This window comes from Leptopilina heterotoma, unplaced genomic scaffold, assembly GCF_015476425.1.
Source record: "Leptopilina heterotoma isolate Lh14 unplaced genomic scaffold, ASM1547642v1 Lhet_247, whole genome shotgun sequence".
Taxonomy (NCBI): Eukaryota; Metazoa; Arthropoda; class Insecta; order Hymenoptera; family Figitidae; genus Leptopilina; species Leptopilina heterotoma.
The window spans coordinates 956442-975373 of record NW_025110963.1 but is presented as its reverse complement, the minus strand read 5'-3'; the positions used below and the strand labels follow the sequence as shown (position 1 = coordinate 975373).

Sequence of the window (18932 nt, the reverse complement as noted above, 5' to 3'; positions counted from 1 at the left end):
ATGTACAAATTATCACAAATTGTCTTTTTTTGCTAATATTATTTTTCAATATTATTATGTTAAATGACATTTATTGTCAGTTATGTAATATTTATATGAAAATATTATAATTATTATAATAATAACTTATTGTCATTAAATATGTAAATACATATATATATTAATAACAATACTGTTTATTATTAACCCTTAAACCGCACACTGCCGAATCCATCCTTAAACCGCACACTGGGTGTGCGACACCCGGGGACTTTTAAGTGTGTTCTCCAAGCTGGAATAGGATATTATCTTTTGGAAAAATTATCTTATATAGCTCAGTACATCTATTTTGAAGGAAAATAAGTTTGATAATGATTTATTTAATTTTAATAATTAAAAAAGAGTTTTTTAAAACTACTGAAATTACCCTAAACCAAAAACTGGGTGTCAAACAAGCAGAAATTTTTCGCCGACAAATTCATAAAGTTATCAAATACACAAAGACACTTGGGAGACTAATGTCCCTCACGGAACATAAACTTAAGTACAAAATGTATCGTCCAATAACGACACATGTTCAATTTTTACGAATTTAACCGAAATATTAGAGTAAAAAGCTAGAATATGGGTGTCGCACACCCAGGGTGCGGTTTAAGGGTTAATAATAATAATTAATATATTCACGTTATATTGAATGAACGCGTGAGAAGCGTGTAAATTTGGGAACAGTGGAAGCAGTCTTGTTCAGTCCTGCTTTCGGCTTCCGCAGCATTGATTGAAGATTGAACGCCAGTCTTCAACAAAGACTGAGCGTCAGGTTTACATCGATGTTACTATTCCGGACTCAAGCAGCCTTGCTTTCGCTGTCCCACCAATCTTTAACCAATACTGACCAACCCTCAATCAAGCTTCGTTAAGCCTGAACTCAATGTCAGCTCGCGCCTGGGTATTCTTATTAATAAATAAATTAATTAATAATTTTTAATTCACTTATTTATTGATTTATTATCAATAAATAAACAAATAAGTAATATTAAATAAATCCAATCAACCGACAGATTAGCTCAGTCGGATAAATGCCTCGCTCGGCGGACGCTTAGGACCAAGGGTACTTGGTTCGCGCCCATTAGCCTGGGATTTTTCCGGCACGTGAGATAATCTGAGCGGGAGATTTGAACGTCGAGGACTTGGTTGTGTAATATTCGAGACTTCGAATTTATACATCCAAGACTCGGCGTCGATAAATCGGCTGTACTCAGTTAAGGTTTTCCGTAGTTTCCCTTGACTATGGCTAGAGAGGGCCATGTGAATACGAGTACTTCTAATAAAAGCCGGCTACGGACCGCAAATAGGGGGTATTGGGAATCTGGGGAAAATTGGAGAATATTTAGGGGTTGTCGTATATGTAAAAAAAACCCAAATAGGGTATACATGAAGAACAATAAAAAAAATAAATAAATAAATCCAATCAAATTTATTTAATATTACTTATAATTTATTTATAATAAATCAATAAATAAGTAAGTAAATTAAATTAATTAATATATTAATAATAAGATAAATTATATAGTCCTCAGTCGGTAGAATGCCTGTACCGCTCGGGTCGTTAGACGGACGAATGCCAGTACAACGCCGGTTGCGAGGTGGTATAAATTTTGATCCGGCGGTCGGATCAAATCTTGTACCGCGCCTGTACTGCCGACAGTAGAAAGACTGTACCGAAAGTCGGATCCGACTTTGTACCGCGCCAGCAGAAATTCTCATCCGAATCGGTACAGACTGCCTGCACTGGCATTGACTCTCCAATTCAACCGGCGCGGGCGCTAGACGGTTGGACGATCCGGTATTCGTCCGACTTTTCCGCCTGGGAATATGGAGTTTTCTAAGGTTTGTTTTTTGTTGCACGCTATTTAAACATTTTACAAAAATAAAATCAAGGTATCCAACAAGGATTGAGAAAAAGATTCCCTGACTTTTTCCTTCCTTATTTCTTCTTCGACTATAATATGGTTAATAAAATATAAGCAAAAAGTAATCTCATACCTAGAGGAAAAATCCTCTTCTAATATTCTCTTAATGTTTTCCTCTCAAAACAAAACTATTCGACTTGAATGTATATATTACTTTTATTATTAATTAATTAATTGTTTTATTATTGACATTTGTCAAAAACATTGAATATTTAAAGGAAATAAATGAAGGAATAAATATATTAAATAATGTAAGTAATTAACTTTTAGTTATTAAATATAATTATTTAATTAAAAACATTAAATTTAGTGCATAAAATTAACTTTTCTTCATCAGTTCATAACCACAATTTGCAAATAATATCCGAGAGAAAAATCCCTCTCTAAATCTGAATAAGTGAAATTTCACTTATTTTAAGTGAATATTTACTTATTCCATGTTTCAAAACTCTTCCACGTAGAATAAGTGAATGTTCACACATGAAATAAGAGAATTATATTCACTTATGAATAAGTGAATTACATTCACTTATGAATAAGTGAATATTCAATTATGAGATAAGTGAATACTCAGACATTAAGAAGTGAATGTAAATAAATAATCAGGATCAATATTATATAAAAAAAATATTTATTTACTATCAACTATTTAACACTCTCTTCTCTTCTCATTATCAGTCTGAAACTTATAAACATATCAATTTTTCAACTTTTTTAAGCTAAATTCCCAAACGGTCACCCATCCTAATATTAACCGCAAGCAATGTCGCTTAACTTTGATGATCAACGAGAAACACTACACGGAAAAAAAAGTTCACGAATCTCTCGTGAATTAGTATATCACTTTTGGATGGGACACAAAATTTCAAAATTTTCATTCACTTTTGATTAGAAATGGCGAACGTCAACGAAAAACTGAAACAAAGTTAATGAATTTTTGATGAACTGTTAATGAAGAGTAGTTCGTCAAAAGTAGAGGTACAAGTTCACGAAAAAATCGTGAACTCGCGAGTGTCAGTAGTATGCGCAGTTCGTAATGCGCATCAAATATGGCTGATCAAGCATTCATCATTCAGTCGGTGTCATCGGTGTTTACATTCGGGAAAATTCTTTGATGAAAGTTATTATTTAGAATCAGTGTTTTTTATTACTTAGTGAATATTTTTGTTTGCTAATTTCCTTTGTGAAACAAATAATTCATAAAATGAATTAAAAGTTACGATAAGGGACTTTTTCTACTTTGCACGGTCCTGAGTTTTACAGCAGACAAAGCTATTCGTTTCGTTTGTCGAAGGACAGTGTATCTAGATTTAGCCGTGGCGGTTAGTTGTTAGAAATATTATGTTATAGGGTATAGGTACTAGGTTCGAATCCCGTGAAGCGAATTACAAATTTTAATGGCGATAAAATTGTGTATTCTGTGTAGTTGGATGCGTAATAGGCGTCAAGTTATCAAATAAAGTGAAATACTATAAAAAAGTAGTGTCTGGAAATTATTTTTTCTTGTTTTTAGCATTTTTTAAAAGTTCACGAATTTTTCGTTAACTTTGACGAAAAGTTCGGAAACCGTACTATGTTTCTAGTGAAGGAGTTGATGAAATTTTGACGAACTGTGTTTGTTGATTTTCAAGAATTTTGTGTCCCATCCAAAAGTGATATACCTAGTTCACGAGAGATTCGTGAACTTTTTTTTTCCGTGTACAATGCCACTTAATAAGTTGCCTTATACTCATAGAAAATTATTGGGTGATCCTTTCTTAAAAAAGACATGGAATGGAAAGGTCGAATGTATCGAAAAGTATCGAAGTAAAGAATGGGCAATGAGAATGTAAAATCTTAATAGAAGGGTGTTTTTAAAATTGTTTGTACATGTGAAGGTGGCGCTGCAGTCGTATGTTATTTAAAAAGAGCGCGAATATATAAATTTTATTTTTGTTAAGAGAAAGTACTCATAATAAATCTTATTTTGCATTGTCAAAAAAAACGTCAACATTTCAAATATAAATAAGCAAATTATTAACTGAAAAAATTTGAATATTATTATTAATGAAATAATGGACTTGGACAATGGACATATAAAAAATTAAAAACTAGCACCGTAGACGGCCGCTTGCGGCCGTCGGAGGAGCTAGTACTTATAAAGAGTTAGTTTATTGTGTTCTACTTTAACGTTTTGTTTAAGATTTCTCTTATTATATATGTATATAAATACTTAGTAAATAAAAAGTTAGTTATTAGATTACTGTTAATATAATATTTAACTGAATATTTTTTAAAAAATTTATTAAATTTTAAATGACAATTTTTATAATTAAATAAAATAAAAAATTTCTAATATATTAACTAAAATGATAAAAACATTGTTTTTAAACATTTAAAAGTTGGTATAAATAATAAATTGTAATATAATGCGCAGATGAATTTCTTTTTAACTAAATATTTCACTTATACATAAGTGGGGATTTCACTTATTAATAAGTGAAGTCAAGTTCACACATAAAAAAGTGAATATTTCACTTATGTATAAGTAGATTCTACTTATTAATAAGTGAGAAAAAGGTTCACACATGAAAAAAGTGAAAATTTCACTTATTCAGATTTAGAGAGCCTCTAAAGTGAAGAGTATTAATTTTGATACCATATTTATAAGAGGAAAATATGCATTCATAGTTTAGAGGATTCCGCATTAAATCAAGATTACTTTTTTTAGGGTGAGCGACAAATTAATATCGAATTAGAGTAACAAATAGTAATAAAAACCAATTTAGTCTTGTTAGATTACAAAATTTTTAAATTCACAAAAAATTTTAACTTTCTTATTAAATTTATAAAAATGTCCCTGACTTTTCTGAACGCTGAACACCCTGTAAAATCTTTTCAAAAAAATTATTAAATCATAAAAATACTTTCAAAAAAAAAAATTTACTGAAAAAAGGGGAATAGGGGAGAAAATATTTGCACAGAAAAAAATAAGTGTTAAATGTGTTGCGTGTAGTTTTCAGATGGTGTTGTTTTAACACAATTTTGGTGTTATTTTAACCCAATTTAAAATGTATATTGATTTAACACCCTCCAGTGTTAATTTAACACACTCTATTGTTATTTTAACACCAATGTAGTGTTAAAATCACACAGTGTCGGTTAAAAATGTTGCGTGTAGTTTTAACACTATACTTTTAGTGTTATAATAACACTTCTTTTTTCCTGTGTGAATTAAGGGGATTTAGTTTTATTTAAGGGAAAAAGGGGACGAACTCTGATCCCTGACATAATACGTCACGCGAACGGGGGGAGGGGGGTCAATACATTTTTGACGACCTATAGAAAAAATGGCGCTAATGTATAGGACATTGTGTGACATATATGGAGGAGGGAGCGGGGGTAGAAAATAGTCAAAAATCGCGTAACGTATTATGTGTTTGGTCCCTTAGGGCTCTAGAAGGGGTCAAACTAGTTTTCATCGTTTCTACGAAGTCCCTTATTTAAATTCTGTTATAAATATGATAAACTGCAGCAATTTCTGCCCAAAAGTATTCCTAAACTGCAGAATTCGAAATAGGGCTTTAATCGGTACCGTTGTTTTTGTTTCTTAAGCTTTGTTTCTGACAAAGCTCTTGTTAAACGCCTACTCTACACAAAGCCAAATCGGCCCAATTTCTGCACAGAAAATAAAAGAAACTCGCGTGCAGAAATGAACCCCCTTTGGCCTATTTTAAATAAAGGTTTTCAGTTAGGATCCAGACAGTTTTATAAAAATCCCTCTTCTAAAATTTTTCAAACAAAAATTTCTTTCTAAAACGGATATTGAAAATATTTTTTTGAAAAAGAGGATAAAGTTGATGTATATGTACATAATGATATAAAATAAATAAATTGGAAAAAAGGTAAAAACAGCCGGCTGTCGGGAGTTGATGGTTTGCAGGGAGAGAGAGACCGGTGTGTTCTCACTGGCTCTCACGCACATCGTATGCATGAGACTAACACCAACATTCGGAGCACGCGGTCTCTGTGTTTACTGCACACACACAAACATGAACCAACCGTGCATAAAACTGGCGTCTATGCCTCAGGCGCCACTGCTCTTTTCCCTCTCCCTCCACCTCTCTCTTTCCCTCACGCGGTCATTTTATCTTTCTTTTCTCTTTCTTCCTCTCTCCTATACATATATACAAATACTCACTCACACATTTTCGAAAGACTTGCCGCGCGCCAGTTTAAAAACTATCAGCGGGGTATTCTTCCTCGACTTGGAGAGCGGGCGGCCGCTCTCTTTATCTCAACGTGTGTTTTGCGCCACTGTATCTGTGTTGTAGAAATTTCAAGTGTGCGAGGAACGAGAGTGTTAGTGTACATTTTTCACTGTGCATTAGTTCGTCCGGCTGTTTCGAAGCGGTAGCGTTTTTCAAACGAGAGTGAGTCAGTCGAACTCAACCTCAAGTTTCAAAGTTAGTCTGTTCAAAGCGTTCAGCTAAAGAGGACGTCTATGTCCGTTACCACCGGGAATAATTTCAAATTGACAATTTGATATTGCCGCGTGGATTTTTCTTTTTGACAAAAATACAATTTTTTCGAACAAAAATGACAATAAACGCGTGTGTATTAAATTAATCGGTGAAACTTAACTATATTACTCCAAAATAATCCTTTTTTCCAGTTTGTATTAATCGAACTTATATTCTAAGATTTTTTTATCAATTTACCCATGCAAATAAATGCTTGAAATACAATTTCAAAATCACTATTCAAAAGTGACATTTAGAAAATAATTGCAGTAAAGTTAAATTATTTTCCAAAAAGATTCGATTTTTATTTGGAAAAAAATTGCAATCTAGTTAACAATTTTCAAAACGGAAAAAAGATAAATAGTTAAATTCTATTTATTTTGTGAATTGTTTTGTTGGTGGAACGAGCAATAAGTGGTTCTTTTCTTTGAATTTGATAAATTTTTGTTGAAAATCTTGCCGTCATTGCGGTTGGCAAGAAGCGAATGCAGCAAGCAAGACCCTGACATTGGGATTTTCTAGTATTATAATAGTGAAGCGCAGACTTACCATGCTGCCACGGGAGTTGTTCGTTTTGGCGACGTTGACGACCCTCAGCGTCGCGACGTCCGCCGCTTCCATTGATTTTGATCTTGGAGATTATGAGGTGCTCACAGATACCGAAGAAAAATCTACGGATGATAGCGAAAATAATAGTGAGTAATAGTAGATTTTGTTTTTCAGTAATAGAGCTGATAATTATCGTTAATATTCAACGAAAAAAAAAATGATCGACTTTCTTCATTTTCTTCATTTGATATTTAATTTTTCCTGTTAAATAACTTTTTTCAATAATAAGTTAATTAAAAAATACCTTCCGGTTTGTCCTATTTAAAATTCTAATTACCGGCTTGATAGCAACCAAAAAAAAAACTGGTTAAACCTTTTTTGTAGTCCTACTTCATACATCAATTTATTTTAAAATAAAATGTACAAATTTTGCCTAATTCATCGAGTTAAAAAATGTCATAACAATAACATTAGGAGTGGACTTTAACAAAAACTGGTAAAACTTATATAATTATGAATTATTATTATAGTTTCCAATTTTATTGGTATAAATTTTTTCAAAAACTAATTTTTAATATTAAAGTATTAATTTGTTAAACAGCAAAAATATAAATGAACTAAATATACTAATATAAATAATTCCACGTAATTAATTTCTATACTAAAATGAAATAATTTATGACCACACCGAAAAAAATGCCTAGGACCCGTATACCAGGAATTGACTAGGTTTCCTAGTTACGAGAGGAGCCAACTATAGAATCCTGGTGAAAGTAATAAGATTCAAGCATATAGTTAAAGTGACCAGGAAAATTAGTCGATGTAATCAGGAAAAAATAGTCAAATTGACTAGGAGAATAATATTAGATTTACACTGTGTATCATAATTATTTGAAATTGCTAATCAAATTCTTATTATCAAATAAAAGAGAAAAACTAATTAAAAGAAAAAAGAAAAAAATTAATTATTGTATTTGAACATATTTATATTTGACTTTGTATTTATATACCTTAGAATTAATTTAAACTTATGAAATAAATATTTGACGCAGGGGGGACGCGAACACCTGAACCTAACGAATACTCACTTTGAAACCCGGAACGATAACCACTACACTAAACACGACTTGGTATTTTAATTTTTTAATAGACACTAGATTTTCGAGTCAAAATACAATACTTAATCAAATGATGTTTTATACATTTCGAGTACACAGTTTTATACACTTGTCAAAAACTATTTATTTTTAATTATTTATGACATTCAAATGAAAATAAATTTAAATACACAAATTATTGCAAAGGTAAATTTTCAAACACACTGCGCGATTAAAATAGTAAAAATGTTGTCACCACGTGCGTAAAAATTTCGACGATTTATATTGAAACCTAATAGGCAAAATTACTAAAATCCTAGTCTATTTGACTAGGATTTGGAGGGTTGTTTTTGCCAGGCTTGAATTTGTTGAATCAACCTAGCGATCCTAACCATAATGATTAGGAATCCTTATTACTTTTACTAGATTAAGATTAACTATAGAGTCATAGGTAATAATACCATCGAGAATTTTTTCGGTGCACCTATAATTATAAATATAAATTTTATGTACTAATATATAAATTGCAGATTTTGAAAATATTTTGCGAAATGGACAAGAAGATTTATCTCAAGTGTATAACAATAAAATTTTTATTCACAGTGGTCAGTGCCTTTTATAATGTGCCAAGTCAGCTTGAGTATAGTATTCTGAATGCAATGCAAATTTTTTACTATTTTTAAATTCATTTTGCGAATCTTAACGCTTTTATATTTAGATTACCTTTTGCTGTGAAAAATAATTTTCTTTAAAAAAGAAATTAAAAGCTAATCGAAAAAATAAGTTATAGAACATCGATTAAAAAAAATTAAATTTAAATATCATAAATAGAAATCTATTTAGGTCCTTGCTGAAGCCCCACACGGAGAAAAATGGTTGGATAATGTATACAATTTTTACTGGATAAAATAAAATTAGTTGCATTATCTATCAAAAATGTTTGATCAGCTAACTGGGATGGTCACTACAACATTTAAAAATTTTAATCTGTAGTTGGATATTCCATCAATATAACTGGTTATTTTATCCAACGTGTTGGATAAAGTATCCAATTCGCAAGTATACCGGGTCAGTCACGTGACGCGCAAGCGCTGTGTACAGAAACTAATGGATGTCACATGGTTCTTGTCGTGAAGGCGTCTTTGACATTGCGTTTTCGTGAATTGTTTTCGCTTTATATAAATGGACGAAAACACTAAAAGTTTTATTCGACTAGCTCCTCCGACGGCCGCAAGCGGCCGTCTACGGTGCTAGTTTTTATATGTCTATTGTCCAAGTCCATTATTTCATTAATAATAATATTCAAATTCTTTCAGTTAATAATTTGCTTGTTTATATTTGAAATGTTGACGTTTTTTTGACAATGCAAAATAAGATTTATTATGAGTACTTTCTCTTAACAAAAATAAAATTTATATATTCGCGCTCTTTTTAAATAACATACGACTGCAGCGCCACCTTCACATGTACAAACAATTTTAAAAACACCCTTCTATTAAGATTTACATTCTCATTGCCCATTCTTTACTTCGATACTTTTCGATACATTCGACCTTTCCACTCCATGTCTTTTTTAAGAAAGGACTAGCTGTTCCAGTCAATGCCGAAGTTTTGATTGTTTCATTTAAAGGGTAGTTTACATATGAGGCATTATTCCTGAACTGCCCCAAAAATAAAAAAAGTTCTTGGAAATAATTAATTAAAGCAATTAATAAACAATTAATATAATAAATAAACAATTAATAAAGCATAATACAATTTATTTAAATTGTTGCAAACAATGTTAATTAACAAATAGATTACTTCGGACCTTCTTCATAAAAAAATGGTTTTTTTGCAGACAAGTTTAAATTTATGTCTAATTTAGTAAAAAACTATTTTACAGTTAAAAATTATCATTAATATTAACAATTATATAAACAATAATCAACTTCCTTTTGTATTTGTAAACATTTTCGTCATTTTTTAAACTTTAAATATTTATATCATATGTACATTCTTTCAAAAACTTAAAAAATTTATTAGCTTAAACAATTACATTTGTTATAAACAAACTTTTCATTTTTAAACAAATAAGTAGCTTTTTTCATCAAACAAAATTTTTTCCTTTTTTTTATATTTACTATCATAAAAAAGAACTCCTTAATGAAATGGGAATTAATTGTCCGGTGGTCATACTAGACTAATTTAAATTGATTTCGATCATGTGTAATGGAAAAATAAAAAAACTAACATGATTTTTTCTAAAAATATTGTAATTTGTCAAATTTTTGAGTAACAAGAAAAAAATAAACAATTCAAAATTCAAAAATCGACTTTGATGGATCTCTTAGTAATTTTAAATCAAGAACATCAACATCCCATAAAATTTGTAGTTTCTAGACAATTTTCAATAGTATAAGTTGAAAAAAAATCCCCCTGTTCATCGCGCTGGAGTGCGCGAGCGGACGGACAAATTTTACTTATTACACTATATCTTTGGCAAATTGTTTCGGCCCATTTTCAGACTTATATCTTCTTTTAGGGGAATTTTCAAGCTTTCATTTGAGATTATTAAAAAGAAAATAAAAACTACCGAACTTGCACAAAATTGCAAAAAACTATTTATTTAAAAAATTTTTTTTTTATTATATAAATAAAATATTTTAAAAGTACACAAAAAAACCTTTCTAAAACACTACTTACTTTTTTTAATTGAATAATTTAAGTAGAAACTACAAATGTTTAAAGAATGCATGTTCGAGTTGAAGCTGAAATTTCAACCCCCCACCCTTTTGATTGGGGTGGGGGGTTGGACCTGTAAATTGGTGTAGTAACTTGTACCTACTAGGGTAACATATTTCCAAAGTATAAAGGAAATCCAAGAACTTTTTTTTATTTTTGGGGCAGTTCAGGAATAATGCCTCATATATATATACATTTAATACAGTTAAAATTCCACAAAAGTTTTATCCTAACCCTACTTTATTTATCTTTTATGTATGTGATTTTGAAACTAATTTGCAGTTTATTAGTTGAAACTTTTAGAAGGAGACTCATTATTTTTTAAATTTTATTTAAAAATAAGTTATGTTTGAAAAGAAGAATGTAAGTTTTTTGCCTACTTGAAATTAACGTAGTAGTTATGAAAGGGTTTTTCATATATTTATACTTCTCAGATACTCAGTAGTATTTAGTGGACTGTCGGAGGGGAGAATCTTCCGTTAAAGTGATAACAATACCTATAATGAGTCGGAACAAAGAAAATCGTAAATCACAACCCAAAAATTGTTAAATTAATTTTGGTTTAAAGTAGATAACTATATAACTTTTTGAAGCATTGTGAAAAAAATTGTTTTCTCCAACAGGGAAAAAATATTCTAATTTTTTTTCATTATTATTGTATAACTAATAATTATTAAATAATTTATTAATTAAGTAAAGTACACAATGAAGTTTTTGAAGCATTCCAAAAAATTATTTTATTATTATTATTAGGGAGCGTTCACCAATGATGTCACGCAGTTTTTTGAGATTTTAGACCCCCCCTCCCCCTGTCAGGAAATTTTTGCAATTTCACATGAGAAAAATACATTGTGTCACGTTTAGTAGAGACCCCCCCCCCTACCCCCAAAAGCGTGATATCATTTGTGAATGCTCCCTTATATTACACAGCTCAACAAAAAAACGAAAAAATTTTGCGCCTGGGTTTGTATAATGATTTTTCAATTTATTATTCACTAAAATAAACAAAAAATATACATATTCTTTTTAAAGTTTGCTTTTGTAGTAGTTGCAAACATGTTAATGGGGGAAATCACAAAAATTAGGCATATTTTAGGAATTTTTTTTGGCTCAATGAAATGACAAATTAAAAATCTGTAAAGTACGTTTTATTCCATGAGTATTGATATGCAAACTATATTTTTTAAAAAAAATTTCATTACATAATGGCTGCATTGCAGAATTTTATTGGAAGACGTCTGTTTTTTGGGGTTCCATAGCTGAACAACTTACTAACGTCGTCCTCACTTTTTAATTTAAAAAAAAACCAAAATGTTGTCATTCTCTATACATCAACAGCTATCAATACACGTAGGAATTTTTCGATATTTTGATCTTTTGCAAAATGGTGCGTGATTGAACAAAAAAATGACAATTTCCAACAAAAAAAATTCTAAAAATTGTTGATAAAAATAAAAGTAAGTAATATAAGAAAACCTTCGTGTGTCGATAGCTGTTGATGTATAGAAAATAAAAACATTTTCGTTTTTTTCCAGATCAAAAATTAAGGACGTTAATTGTCTGGCCGTGGAATCCTGAAACGAGACGCTTTTTAATGAAATGCTGCACAGCCACCATTTTTTAATAAAATTTAAAAAATATGTATTTATTTTGCACATGCATACTCATGCAATACTCATGAAATGGTCAATCAAAAATCTGTAAAGTACGTTTTATTACGTACTTTACAGATTTTTGATTGACCATTTCATTCAGAAAATCATAAATTTTTTAAAATATGGTAAAAACGTTCTCCAATATACAAAAGCAAACTTTTTGATAAAATATAATTTTTTTCCTCATATCTATCGATAAATCTATCATTAAAAATATCTTAAATGTCAGGCGCAAATTTCATGTTGACTTGTGTTATAGATAGTATAATCATTAAATTAATTCTTAATTAATTAAAGTACCTGATTTTTTAAAACAGTATGAAAAAAATTGTTTTCATCTAAAGACGAGACTATTTATGATAGAATTATGAAGAAAATGAGCAATTTCGAGGAAAATAAAGAGACCATCAATATTGAAGAAAAATTATACTTCTGGATCATTGAAAAATGATATTACAGAACATCCCGTGTAGAAAAGTTTCGGGGCAGTCTGGAGTCCAGAGATTGCCCCAACTAGACGCCTCTGGACGGTCTAACTGTGTGCTATATGGGATTTTTCTGGACGGTCTAATTTAGACTTTCTAACTGTATGCTATATGGGATTTTTCTGGACGGTCTAATTTAGACTGTCTAACTGTATGCTATATGGGACTTCATTGGCATCACTAGAATTCAAAATTTTTAAAGTACAAATTTTTAACAAGATTCTTGGCAAAATAAAATGTAAGCAAAAATTTAATTACTTTCATGAATAAAAAACCTTTCACAAAAATTCAATAAGGATTTACAAATTTTTTATAAGTTTCTTCTCAATAATTCAATTATTTTTATAAATAATAAAATTCTCAAAATTTTTTTATTATTCAAAATTTCTTAGTTAATCTCAGAATTTCTTAATTATTTTTAATACAATTTTAATCGAATTCTTCGAAAAGTGTATAATTATACTTAAGAATTCTATTGAAATTCGCCATAAGAATTCAATTATTTAAAAAATTTTTGATAAAACTTAAAGTAATTCATTAAAAAATGGTTAATGATTATAATTGTAGTAAGAATTATTTATTTAAATATTCATATATAATAATTAAAATAATTCGGGATTATTATGTGTAATAATTTTAGTCATAGTTTTCACTTCGTCCTTATAAGCAACAGATTATATGACACTGGCATTGATATAGTAAATTAGGAGAGTTCACACCCAGACTTCAGTGGCCGTGCGGTTTAAATGCTTCGAGTCGGGTCGTCAAGGGTGGGGGGCGTGAGTTCGATCCCATATGCGAGCGGATATTTTTCATTGTAAGTGTTATATAAAATAATATAATTACTATATTTAATCTGTATAAGTTTTATAAATTAAAATTTTAAACATGTTTGTAAATAATGTTAAAGGCCTGTTAAAGAATGAATTTAAAAAATGTACCAATTAACGCAAATTGTTTTTTTATTAAAATTATTTTTCAATATTACTATTCTTAATGATATTTACTGCTAGTGCAGTATATTATTTATTTGAAAATAATATAATTATTATAATAATAAGTTATTGTCATTAAATACATATACACACATATATATGAATAACAATAATATTTATTTATTATTAATAATTCATATTTTCACATTACATTGAATAAACGTGAGAACCGAGTAAATTTGGGTAAATTATTTAAAATTAAAAAACTGAAATATTGAAATCGAACCTAAAATTTGAAATATTAGTACTGCTCATTAGCCCTGATTAGCTCGTCCAGTCTGGACCAACGCGTGGTTCGATCGTCACTGGTCTGATTAGCCCATGGTCAGACAGTCTTTTCAGCGCCCAGTTAGAGAATAGACTGTCTTTCTGGCACCACACTAGAACTCAACAATTTTTCTACACGGGATAAGGTTAGTTGATTAAATCGTGTAATTTCGCTATTCTCGTGCGTCTAGCTGGCGCCTAATGTAATACTTAATCCCAGTAAGCTCTTTATTATAAGAACAGAAAATTTAAATATTTATTGCACCGTAAATCCGTCAAAGTCCGATTTATTCTCAGACGTTTATTTTACACGCACCCGATGCGGCATATGGCGCGTCTCGAATTGAACATTCATACAAACATATATATCTACTAGATATACCACTTAAATAATGTAAAATTATTGTAAATTGATTATTCGTTATATATATATATATATATATGTACGTAATGGTGAATGACTTGAGATCGGCACGCGGGAATGTTTGCGGTTAATGCAACTGGATCGCTCATCTTATTTGGTCTGATTTGCCACGAACGTGACGAGTTTTTTTATACTTCCTCACCTTCAATTCATAGCCACGGGATTGACCCATTCAGTCAAGTGTGAATTCGGATAAATTGAATTCACTTTTTGTTTTCTCAGAGAGGAGAGTTGCAATAATAAAAAATCGCGACAAATAAACGGATTTTCTCTATAAAAAATATATAGGGGAGACTGGGGTAAACCCGCTCACTTTTTTTCAGATCGGTAAAAATCTAGGAAATTATTCTCTAAATCCAAGTTAATTTATATCATTTGAAAGCTTATGACTTCTACTAAAAAATAAAAAATAGTTTTTGATTTATCTTTTTTAGTTTTACTTATAGAGAAACTTTTTACACATATATACAAAATTTCGAAATCACAATTTTCCAGGGGAAATCCGCTCACTTTATCTTTTCAAGACGGAACAGTTTTATTTTTTAAATATTAAAATTCGACTTATTCCCGTCTTGAGTATTACTTATTATTATTAATAAACTATATGAGTTCTATAAACAACCCAGGCGCGAAGTGACGTCGAGTTCAGGCTTTATAAAGATTGGCCGAGCATTGGTCAACATTGATTGAGCATGAGTGAATCAGCGAGAGCAGGACTGATCGAAGCTTTAATGTAACACCGATTCCAGGCTGCAGCGCGAGCCTTGATTCAGCATTGAACACCAATGCTCAATCAATGCTGCGGACGCCTAATGCAGGACTGAAACAAGACTGCTTCCACTGTTCCCAAATTTACTCGTTTCTCACGTTTATTCAATATAATGTGAATATATGAATTATTAATAATAATAATAAATATTATTGTTATTATTTTAATTCATGTATGTGTGTATATATACATTTAATGACAATAAGTTATTATTTGTAATAATTATATTATTTTCATATAAATAAGAATATATTACTAACAATAAATATCATTTGAATAGTAATTTTAAAAAAATAATTTTAGTAAAAAAAGACAATTTTTCTGTTAATCGTTACATTTTTTTCTTGATTTTTAACAGACTTTTAACATTATTTATAAACATGTTCACATTTTTTATTCACAACACAACACACAATTTTATTATTTTATATAAACGCTTATAACAAAGAATGAAAAATATTCGCTCGCATGTGGGATCGAAACTCACGCACCCCGCCCCTAACGCATACCGGAAGTTCTCAACGCACGCATTTAAACCGCTCGGCCACAGAAGGCTGGAAGGCTTCTCGCCTAATCTACTATATCAATGCCAGTGCCGTCACTCAACATGGGACACCAATGTTCGTCCCATACTTGTTTCAAGTCTCAGTAATCTTGTTACAATATTCAGTTCCTTTATTGCCGTGTGCACTGTACAATATTAAATATAAATATTTATAAATTATTTAATATTAAAATATTTTTTCTGATAATTTTATAAGTTAAATTATATATTATTTTTTTTCTCGCACAGTGTCAAATTATTATTTTCAAATTCAAGAGTTTCGTTTATCTGAAAAATTTTCAGTGAAAAAAATGTTCATTAGGTAGTAATAAATATTTATGCCTAGTAGTTTTACACTAGGTTTAACTGTTTACTGAATATTATCAAAAATATATTTTTCGTCAAACGCGCGCGACTAAACACAAATACCACCATCCCATCTACTCAATGCATTCCCCGCCTGTGACGTCATGAGGGGAAAGCATTGAGTAGATGGGATGGTGGGAGCACGACAATCGCAACGTCGCGCTGTAAAGTCTCAAGGTTATTTGTGTTTAGTCGCGCGCGTTTGACGAAAAATATATTTTTGATAATATTCAGTAAACAGTTAAACCTAGTGTAAAACTACTAGGCATAAATATTTATTACTACCTAATGAACATTTTTTTCACTGAAAATTTTTCAGATAAACGAAACTCTTGAACTTTGAAATAATAATTTGACACTGTGCAAGAAAAAAAAATAATATATAATAATTTAACTTTATTGATATGAATCTTATATAATTAATATAAATATTATACACTAAATAAATATTAATATTTATTTACCAATTGATATCTTAATAATAATAATAATAATAATACTTATTATATTATTTAATAATAATTAATAATAAGAATAATAATTTTGAAATAGTATAAAAAATTACTAAAAATTATCAGAAATAATATTTTAATTTTAAATAATTTATAAATATTTATATCTAATTTATATCTAATATTGGTAAGTGCACACGGTAATAAATAAACTATCAAGATTGATTCAAGATTGAATAAAGACTGGATGTTGAAGCTCCACTCACGAAGATTGACCGAGTGTTAAATCGAGCATGGGACGAACATTGGTGTCCCATGCTGAACCAATATTGAGTGACAATGATATAAAGACTGCTTCAACTCTGGGTTACCCACGCTGGGCGTTCAAGACTCAGTCAAGTTTCAACCCATCGTCAGCACTGGTCTTTCGCGCCTGGGAATAAATATTGGTTTAATTAATAATGAATATACACGGAAAAAATAAATTTAGTAGATTTTACGAAACTTTTACGGAGTAGCGGATACAGCTTTTTACGAAACTGAGTTTTGTAAAATGTAAGGAATATTTCAGGATAAACTTCAAAAATATTCAGTATAAACTACGAAAATTCTGTACTTTATCCTGAAATATTTCTTACATTTTATAAAACTCAGTTTCGTAAAAAGCTGTATCCGCTACTCCGTAACAGTTTTGTAAAATCTGCTAAATTTATTTTCTCCGTGTAGGTTTCATGAATTACAACTATGGATTTAAATAATGTTATATTTTATTAAGAGAAAGTGAAATGTAGTTACAATTTTGGTTTTAACAAGTCATAAATTTTGTTACTGTTAAAATGTAATACGTGAAATTATTTTATTCCAAATTTAAAATTAAAAACTAAATGAGCGGGTTTACCCCGAGTGTATTCCTCACATTTCAGAATAAATTTAATTAAATCTTTTTGAAATAAGATAAAACTATATGTAATTCGAAGAAGGACATCCAATATCAACAAAAAAATTTGCCAAATAAATTAAGACTAAAAAATAATGATCGAAAAACTTAAAAATCCAAAAAACTTTTTTTTCTGACACCTCTAAAAACATTTGATTGCCTCTGATTATATGTTAAATTCATGAAACTAAACGAAAGTGCGGGTTTACCCCAGTCTCCCCTACGTTTTATTTGAGCACATAGTATAACCATGGATTATATTTTAAAATGTATTTTAAACTAATTTCTACATAACTGATAAATCACTAAATATTGGGTAAAATAATGATGGTTAGGGTACGACAGCTATCTAGATAGTAACAGTTACCATCAAGATTATGCGGAATAACATCTTGATAGTACGGAATAGCAGAACTAGATTTTTGTAACATCTGTGATGGTAGCCGCAGTAGCATAATGGTAGTAGGTAGTAGGTCGCCAGTTTATTAAATTTACTATTTTAAATATTTATTTTTCTTTTTTTATATTCCCTTTTGTTTTTATCATACCAACCCCACATAACCTTGGAGTGCGGAATCCAAGGTATCTGTAAGCAGATTTCCCAAAAGTCCCTAAGCAAAAAAAAAAAAAATAATAATAATAATAATAATAAGATTATCTTATTATTCTTTATTATAATTAACTAAAAGTCAAAATAATAAAATCTTGATGAGTCACTGCGGTATTTATTTACCCTAGAACACTATAATTTGTTCAACAATTACTTATAAAAATTATGCTAAATATCGAGAAGAGCGCACGTCCAGTGTATATTTTCCTCTATTATATTTTCACAAAATCCTAAACCAAAATATTTTTTCTTTTCAAATGAGAAGTAATTTACAAAATCATTATTCTCTTCAGGGTGCCCTTAATAATAATCTTCGAATATTTAAATTCGAGGTTTGTCATTAGTTAAAAATAAATCTATTGAAAAATTATTAAATTAACAAAAATTTACCTAATTTAAAAAACAAAAAACACAGGTGGGCTTTTAAGGAATTGAAGGGCTGGCTGCAATAAGGGGACGAACGTGTGGTTGAAAGGGATAATATCAGTCAGGTAGCAGCGAGCGGCTCAAGGCTTGTCACTGCTACCCGACTGGTAGTATCCCATCCAAGTTTCGTGTTCGTCCCCTTATTGCAGCCAGCCCTTCAATTGTAAGGGCGCGAAATTCA

General features: G+C 30.0%; 1 protein-coding gene across 1 annotated transcript in view; it reads left to right on the top strand.

Annotated features, from left to right (window-relative positions):
• The first annotated feature begins 6175 nt into the window (after nt 1-6175).
• LOC122503182 overlaps nt 6176-18932 on the top strand; it is a 70573-nt gene continuing 57816 nt past the window's right edge. The window contains exon 1 of the mRNA XM_043613628.1: nt 6176-7146. Coding sequence (XP_043469563.1) covers nt 7002-7146 — 145 coding nt within the window. The 5' untranslated portion in view covers nt 6176-7001. The remainder of the gene's footprint in view (nt 7147-18932) is intronic.